Source organism: Scylla paramamosain, chromosome 25 (assembly GCF_035594125.1).
Source record: "Scylla paramamosain isolate STU-SP2022 chromosome 25, ASM3559412v1, whole genome shotgun sequence".
Taxonomy (NCBI): Eukaryota; Metazoa; Arthropoda; class Malacostraca; order Decapoda; family Portunidae; genus Scylla; species Scylla paramamosain.
In genome coordinates, this window is record NC_087175.1 from 3,905,001 (window position 1) to 3,913,963 (window position 8,963).

General features: G+C 39.6%; 1 protein-coding gene and 1 long non-coding RNA gene across 3 annotated transcripts in view; both read left to right on the forward strand.

Annotated features, from left to right (window-relative positions):
• LOC135113106 (uncharacterized) overlaps positions 1 to 2,265 on the forward strand; it is a 10,057-nt gene extending 7,792 nt beyond the window's left edge. For both annotated transcript variants that reach the window (XM_064028145.1, XM_064028146.1), the window contains exons 5-6: positions 306 to 430; positions 1,111 to 2,265. In XM_064028145.1, coding sequence (XP_063884215.1) covers positions 306 to 430; positions 1,111 to 1,542 — 557 coding nt within the window. In that variant the 3' untranslated portion in view covers positions 1,543 to 2,265. The remainder of the gene's footprint in view (positions 1 to 305; positions 431 to 1,110) is intronic.
• A 562-nt stretch (positions 2,266 to 2,827) lies between these two features.
• On the forward strand, positions 2,828 to 7,039 carry LOC135113108 (uncharacterized). Its single transcript, XR_010274709.1, has 3 exons — positions 2,828 to 3,180; positions 4,588 to 4,732; positions 6,477 to 7,039. It is a non-coding gene; the product is annotated as an uncharacterized LOC135113108 (long non-coding RNA).
• The last annotated feature ends 1,924 nt before the right edge of the window (positions 7,040 to 8,963 follow it).

An 8,963-nucleotide genomic window follows, 5' to 3' on the forward strand; every position in this document is an offset into this window, starting at 1 on the left:
TTAATAAGTGTTTCATTGTAAAGTGTTTTAAGTGTTAATCCTTGTTTTTAGTCCTTGTTTCCTTATTTCGTGTTTTTGTTGTTGTTGTTTTTTCCTTTTATGTTTCTTGTTCTTGTTCTTTATTTTCTTTTGTCTCGTCTTCCCCTTCCTCATCTTCATTTATTCATTTATTCTCCCTTCTACTTATTCTCTTCGTATTATATTCTTTCCCACCTCTTCCTCCTCCTCCTCCTCCCTATAATCACTACGATCACCATCACCACCACTACCAGTACAGCTCCTCCCCATGTCTCCTCCTCCCCCAGGTGAGTACGAGGAGGTGGTGGCGTGGACCCCTGAGCTGCTGGTGACCTGCCCGAGCGACCCTTCCCAGTGGGCGCGGTGCTACATCGTGCTGGGCTTCATGACGCTGGACGGGGAGCTTAACGAGGTGTGTGTGTGTGTGTGTGTGTGTGTGTGTGTGTGTTAGGGGGGACAGCGCTTAATGAATAATCTTACCTAACATATAGATAATGTTTTTTTTTTTTATAACTATACTATCTAATTGGTGATCGAAATGTCGAAGTGATAATTAACTGACAATGTGTGTGTGTGTGTGTGTGTGTGTGTGTGTGTGTGTTTCGTAACATCATGTAAATACTCAACTTCTTAACTGAACCTTTATCTAATAATTTTGTCACGTATTGACTCTCGAGCTAAGTGTGTGTGTGTGTGTGTGTGTGTTCAGTTTTCTTTTTTTTTTTTTTTGCTTAATTTTGTCTCTTTTACTTATCTTTCCAGTATTTCCTTTAATTTTCTTTGCATTTCCCGTCATTACGTTTAAATCTCATAATTCGTCACTTTGATTTTTTAATCTAATCTCATTTCCATCCCATTTCATCACACTGCTTATCACCCACACCAGAAACATCAACACATCCCATTACACACACACACACACACACACACACACACATTATATTGCTAGTTAGATAATCAATTAGGCAGTTTATACTCACTCATTCACTCACTCAACTCATTTACTCACTCACAAAACACATCGCATCACAAACCACCACCACCACCACCACCACCACCAGTCAATTCACACCTCGTTTTCTCCCACTACAGAAAATGGAGAAGGCCTGGAAGGAGTGGACAGGCGCTTTGTTCATCTACTGCAACATTGACGACGATCTGGGCCTGAAGAAGCTGTCATTCTTCCGCCGCCGCTCGCCACACCAGGCCAAGCTCTTCTCCTACCTGGTCATTGTTGAAATAGACACAGTAACCCGTAAAAACTCACTACACCTCCTCGATTTTGTCTACCGGATGCGATTGAGGAGCATGAGTGGGTATATTTCAGTCTACCAAAGCCACAGTCCCGAGGTGGAGGCGGAGAGGAAGAGCGGAAATGTGTCTTGCATTTCTAACTCATCCTCGTCCTCTTCCTTGTCTTCCTCCATCCAGGCTGAGAGACCTGCTGTCTCCACCACCACCATCTTGCCAGAGTACCAGCCTGACATGTGTCCCTCCGCTCGTTACGGGAGAATGAGTGTCTGAGAGGAAGATTTTTATAGTTGGTAATTGGGTAGTTACGTATGGGTTTTTAGTGAGAGAGGTTGTTAGATGGGTATGTTTGGTGAGAATGGTGATTTGTTGGGTAGTTTAGGTAGTTTGGAAAAATAAATAAGGGTGTTTAGTGGTTTTAGAAGGTTTGAGAGGTGATTAATGGTGATGGTGTTTTCTTGTTTGTTTGTATGTTTGTTTTTCTTTCTTGTTTTAGGGATTCAGTGTTGTTTTAATGTGCTAGTGTTGATTTTTGTTTAGTGTGTGTGTGTGTGTGTGTGTGTGTGTGTGTGTGTGTGTGTGTGTGTGTGTGTGTGTGTGTTATTGCGTTGTTTTGTTGACTTTGTAATCATCTATTTATCTAATTATCTGTTTTTATATTTTTTTTTTTTCATTATTATTTTTTAACAATATAATCTGTTCATCTGTTCATTTATCTCAGGGTTTCTTTTCTTTTCTTTATATTTAATCTAATATGTCGACATTTTAACGCGAGTATATATTAATTTATTTGTCTACCTATCTATTTATTCATCCATTTCTTTCCATATCCTTTAACACGTCGGCACTTCTAACCTATCTAATTAACTTTCCTACCTGTAATCTGTTGGTCTTTAAATCCCTCGTAATGGCAGGGATGCAAATGTATCTCCTTATCACTCTTCTCTTTTCCCTCCACGGTGCAGACTTACAAATTAAACCCAAAACATATATCAATTCTGCCTTTATTTTCATCCTTAACCATCCGGTGACGTGACGTGGAAGTAGAACAATTTTAAGTACCTAAGTCTTGCATGGCCATTTAAATTTGGGTTATTACACTTTTATCTCCTTATGTTCTTTTGTTATTTTTTTATTGTTCTTTGTTCTTATCTCATGTTGTTGTTGTTCTTTATTTCCTTTTTTCTTATTTTTTTATCTCTTCTTATTCTTTATGTTCTTAATTCCTTACGTTCTTATCTCTGTTTCTTCTTATTCTTTGTTATGCTCTTCTTGTTATTTCTTATTTCCTTTTCTTTTCATTTCTTTATTTTTTGTCTCATGTTCTTGTTCTTTATGTTCTTATTTCCTTACGTTCTTATCTCAGTTTCTTCCTATTCTTCATTATGCCCATATTGTTCCTTATGTTTCTAAGTTATCTATCAATTTATTCATCTTTATTTCTAGTGTTCTCATGATAATTTAACCATTCATTTTACATCTATCAGTTTAAACTAGCTTATAACAAACAGCCTCGTAAAGGATATATGATCTAATTACACTTGTTCCTCCTTTATTATTTCTTCTATGTAGTTACGAGAGATTATATATGTAAACACTCATCTAACCATCATAAACAAGTAACTGGGCTGAGTAATTTCTCTGCTCTTTTCTTCTACATATAAAATAACGACAGATTGGACTAGATACTCCAACAACTCGTAACAAGCGAAGAACTAGGCACGGTAGTTGAAGAGGGTGGTAGTGAGGAGCTAGGAAGAGCGGGAAGGAAAGCAAGGTAATTGGGTAAGAATAGTTAGGGATGGTGTGAAGGGTGGCTGTTACCGGCTGGCTGTTTTCTTCGTTTTAGGCTTCCGCGGTGTGCCTTAGTTCTTCCCCGGACGCCAAGCAGGAAGGTGGCTGGTGAGGAGGGTGAGTTGGTGGTTTTGAGATTTGTGGTTTTAATTTTCCGTATGGTGAGTAGTGTATGTGTTAGTGCGTGTTTGATTTTTTTTTTTTTTTTTTTGTGGTTGTGTTCGTTAACTTCTGTAGGTGTGCGTATGTTTGTGTGGTGGGTGTTTTTGTCTGTGGTTGTAGGCTTCTGTGTTTGCGCATTTGTTCTGTTACCGTGTCTGTAGCTGTGCGTTGTGTGGTTGTAGGTTGGTGTCCGTCAGTCTAGCGGCGTGTTCTAGAGGCAGTCCTTGATCTTGCTAAGGTGTTTATATTGATTTTTAGGTTCCTTGTTTATATTGATTTTTAGGTTCCTTGGTTATTCAGGTGTAGTGAATAGTGCTTTAATTCATCCCATCTGAGAAAAATTTGAGGGTGGTTACGGGTGGAGCACTGTTAAAATGTGAGGGTATGTGTTGATTTGGGTGGTTTGATGCTCCGTGAGGCTGTTTACTTGCGTGGATTAATGTTCCGTAAGGCTGTGTGTTTTTGCGTGGTTCGTTGAGTTAGAAATGTTTGAAGGTCTGGTTAGTGGTGGAACACTTGGTAAAATGTTTGGACTTGTTTACTTAATGAGCTAGTTTAATGGCTGATGCTTGTAAAATGTTTGGACTTGTTTACTTAATGAGCTCGTTTAATGGCTCATGCTTAATCTCTTATAATATCACGATTTGTGGTTTAATGGTTGTTGCTCACTCTTGTAATATCATGGTTTGTGGTTTAATGGTTGTTGCTCACTCTTGTAATATCACGATTTGTGGGGAAACTATGGTGAGTATTGGAATGTAAAGTAATCGACTCAACGACGTGGGCAACGTAAAGGCTTTGTGGTTTAAGGGTAGTATCTTTTCGTTTGGGATTGATAAAGTAAGGCTTCGTGCTGTTGTCCTTGTTTGTGTGGAAGTTGTCTTGGAGGTTGTTCCGTAGTTAATTCTTTTGTATCATAGCGGGGGTATCAAGTAATGGAGAAAGTTTATATCGGGTGTGAGTTTATATCGGGTGTGACCATTGTTTAATCCACGATCCGAGTAATAGATTCAGAACTGTAACATCGGTGACTGGCAAAAAGTAAGAATGGTAGGAAATCGGGGAACGTGATCGCCTTTGCCGCGCTAAACCACCTAGGTGAACGAGTAGCTGTCCCGGGTGGTTCAGGGAGGGGGAAGGGCGAGTGGAGTACTGTTCCTTTTGATCCCGTGAGATGTGGGGGAGATAGGGGGAGTTCAGTACTGCTCGACACCATGAAAGGGAGAGGATGAAGAGTAAGAGGGGTAACTGCTGAGGTTTCTCAGGTGCGATGAAGTGCCGATAAGAGGAAGATGTAGGTCAACTTTCAACTTTTCTTGCCGGTGTTGGTATGTCCCGCTGTGTACCGCATTACTCCTCCAGGCACTGGGAACTTCACGGCGCCCTGGTGTAATCGCCCCGCAGTCACGGACCCTTGAGGCAACGCAAAGATTGCTGCTATTTAAAGGACACCTAAATCTAGAGAAGTATCCCGAGTGTTGGTAGAGGAACAGTCTTCCACAATAAAGTAGGATGTTGGTGTTTACTTGGTTCTTATTTAGTTAGTAGACGGTATTTGATGACTTTCCTATCCATGCGTTAGGCAATTATTCCTTGCATGGTTCAGGCTAATGTTGTATGGCTATGAATGTCCCAGTGATGTAGGTGTCGGATACGAAACATTGGGAAATTTTATATGGAAAACGATATAATAATTGATGCTGCAGGGATGGTGAGCAGGGTAATGCTGCGGTAAGGAAGTCTGGGAAATTTTGATAGGCAAGGAAATGACGAAAGCGCTTAAGTGTCTGGAGATAAATATATATAAATCGTATTACGTGGAGATGTATAACTCGTATTACGTGGATACATAATGCGTAAGATCTAAAAGAAAGGCCAGTGGGTGTAGGGTGAATGGTGACGATTCTGGTAAGTGTAGGATTGAGGGCAACACTTCAAGGCGTGCAGGACGTCTTCAGGTTCAGGACAGGAAGGTTGTTTAATTTTCAGGGAGATGGTAAACTCGCGAATCCCATGTTAAATTGCTTGAATGTGTCGCGAATCCCATGTTAAATTGCTTGAATGTATTTGTCTCCCTTATTTATGGACAAGTTTCTATAAAATTGATTTTAATCAGGAAGGATAGAATAAATCGTATCTTAGTTTTTTTTTATTTTAAATTGATTGTATTAACTACTACTCCAGTGTTTATGGTTATTTTCTCAAATTCAAAACATTTTAATAAGTAAGAATAGAGTAAATCCTAGTATCTAGTTTTATGTAATTGTAAATGATTTTATGTAATTGTAAATGATAAGTTCAGTGAAAAAATGAAGATTTTAAATTTGCCGAAAATCAAATTTAACGAGATCTCGATATCAGAGTAAGAATTCTTCCTCTCCTCCGTCTCATAAGCTGTAATAGCCCATATATGTGTAACAAATGGCGACGGAGATGAGTTTTATAAGGTTGAGATCCGTGTTACGTAAAGCTTAAAAATTTAGTGTAATTTACCTAATGCAGTTGGGGTAATATACCTAATACAGCTAGGGACTTCAAATTCACAGGATATATACTTCAGGCTATATGCTGAAGTATTTTTCAGTTACGGATTGGTTTTATACATAGGCCAATTCATGTCACGCTTAGTGATCCCCGGGGGACGAAGGGCTGAGAATATTATTGTATTTCGCTATATTTCTAAGTAAAAAAAAAAAGTGTTCTAGTGTTTAAAAAATATTGATTATTGGATTTACAAAAAAATAAATATTCGTAAATAATTTAGGGAAATATCAGTTATAGCAAAAATTTTCTGTAGCTGTACGTAGTGAGAGAATCGTAGATATTCACAGGATGACTAAAGAAAGCCGGATACCTCAGAAAACTCTGGGGCGAGGGGGGGAGTTGTTATACGCGTGTCACGGCATGTAAAACCGCAGGTATTCAGGACTGCATAATGAAAAAAAATGGTCAATGTTGCATATACCAAAAAACGAAAAAAAAGTTTCAGGTCGCCTTCGTACAAGCCCCTTTCAGAGGATAAGCAAGGGAGTGGTTAACAAGTATGCGTAAGGTAAGATATTCATGACAGGTATGATATCTTAGTGCTATGTAGATGATAATTAGACTGTTGCCATGTTAATGATCTTAATGAAAGGATCAGCAAAAAAGTGAGGTAAATAAAGAGAATGTATTCAATACTGTCACGTGTGGGCATGATTTATTTAGCCTTTTTGTTTTGTCCAGACTTGTAACTTTTTTTTTTCTTGCAGGTGACGCATTAGTCCTGGGACAATCCTTGGACCTGTTCTGGTGAATCTTAACCAGAAGCGGACACCATTCAAGAGAACTTCAACGGAGCGTTGGAAGACCCAAGACCCTCCAGTGCACCAGTGGTAGTGGTGGTGGTGCCCAGTGTACTCACTTGCAACATAATTTCTCTCACTGTCAGACTTGTTGGCTGGTTGTGATGCTGGTAAATAAGCAATTTGAGTTCCCAAAGAGTTCAGAAGACTCTGCCACTTAGTTTTATTTTTTATTTTATTTATTTATTTTTTATTTTTTTTTGTTTTATTCTTGGAAGTGGTGTGCATCATCTCCGGACAGTCGTTTAAGTAACATTTAGGAATGCTTAAAGGAGCGTGAAGGTTGTCACCCAAGTTTTTTTATTGCTTCTGTTCCTTTTTTTTTTGTCCATTTGTTCATTTAAGTGCATATGCAGCTACGAAAAAGCTGAAAAATTGGGTAATTACAAAAATACTGGGAAACTGCGTAACTGAATTTAGAATTTAAGTGTGCACTGATGCAAGCTACCAATATTACACTTGTTTTTTAATGGATTTTTTTTCTTTTTTTATTGTGGGAGGAACACTGGCCAAGGGCAACAAAAATCCAATAAATAAAAAAAAATGCGTCCCCAAAAAGGGTCCAAAGCGGTAGTCAAAAATTGAAGGATCTTCAAGTATCTTGAAACCTCCCTCTTAAAGGAATTCAAGTCATAGGAAGGTGGAAATACAAAAGCAGGCAGGAAGTTCCGGAGTTTAACAGAAAGGGATGAATGGTTGAGGATACTGGTTAACTTTTGTTTGCATTAGAGAGGTGGACAGAAAAGGGGTGAGAGAAAGAAGAAAGTCTTGTGCAGCGAGGCCGCGGGAGGAGGGGAGGCGTGCAGTTAGCAAGATAAGAGCAGTTAGCATGGAAATAGCGGTAGACGACGGCTAGAGATGCAACATTGCGGCGATGAGAGAGCGGCTGAAGACAGACAGACAGACAGACAGAGGAGAGGAGTTGAGACGAAAGGCTTTTGATTCCACCCTATCTAGAAGAGCGGTATGAGTGGAACTCCCCCCCCCCCTCCACACATGAGAAGCGTTCTCCATACGTGGACGGATAAGGCCCTTAAAGCCCTTGTACAGTACGAGTTAGCAGCTAGAGGGGTGAGAAAAACTGGCGGAGGCCAGTCTCAGAACACTAAACTTCATAGAAGCTGTCTTACCTAGAGATATGGGTAGTTTCCAGTTTAGATTACTTATATAAAGGACAGACCGAGGATGTTCAGTGTTAGAAGGGGTACAGTTGAGTGTCCTTGAAGAAGAGGGGATAGTTGTCTGGAAGGTTGTGTAGAGTTGGTAGATGGAGAAATTGAGTCCGAGGCAATGAACAATACCAAGTTTGTTTTGCCCTAATCAGAAATTTCAAAGATCAGAAGTCGGGCAGAAAATTAAAGCAATAGGATGGTAGTTTGAGGGATTAGAACGGTCACCCATCTTAGGAACATGCTGAATGTTGGCAAACTTCCAGCATGAAGGAAAGGAAGATGGTAACAGAGCTGAAAGAGTTTGACTAGGCAAGGTGCAAGCACGAAGGCACAGTTTCGGAGAACAATAGGAGGGACCCCATCAGGTCCATAAGCCTTCCGAGGGTTTAGCCCAGCGTGGGCATGGAAAACGAGAACATTGCGAAGAATTTTAATGGGTAGCATGAAGTAGTAAGAGGGTGGAGAGGGAGGAACAATACTACTACTAACAATATTTTCGTAAGTCTATAAAAACTACCATATTTATGAGAAATTCCGTCAAATTCTCAATCTAAATTATGAAAAGTTTTAGAATTAAAAATTCCTAATTTGTTCAAACAAATGTAAATTCCTTATTTTGTCACTCAAATCATGATTCCTCATTGTCACGTATTCAGTGTTACTTTCCTTCAAGGCCTGTCCAGCTGAGCTGAGAGCATTGTTAAATCAGTCAGGCAACCGAGTAGAAACTGGTTTACAACCACTGTTTGTTGCCATGTCGAAGAACTTCAACTTCCCTCGTTTAAACGCTAATGACGTCATCCTGCTTCGCCTTATGATAAGGTAGCCGTGTTTGTCCGACTGACACTTTTCGACCGTGTGAACCCCACCATAATGACTGGTTCCCAGTGATGCTGGTTCCCAGTGATGCAGAATTCTTGATAAACTGTCATCATGTATTATTAGGATTATGTAAAAACCCCCATGAAAAATCCAGTACAAACCCCCTTGAAAAATCCAGTACAATCAAAAAAATTTTAGAAAATAGACCGGCCAGAGGCCGGTCTATCAAACTGTCATCATGTATTATTAGGATTATGTAAAAACCCCCTTGAAAAATCTAGTACAATAATAAATTTTAGAAAACAGACCGGCCTCTATCAAGGAGTAAAAAAAAAGCGGAACAGGCCTTACTTACTGCACACACACAGCCTCAGCCTGTTAAAAAGTTGCCATTGATCCA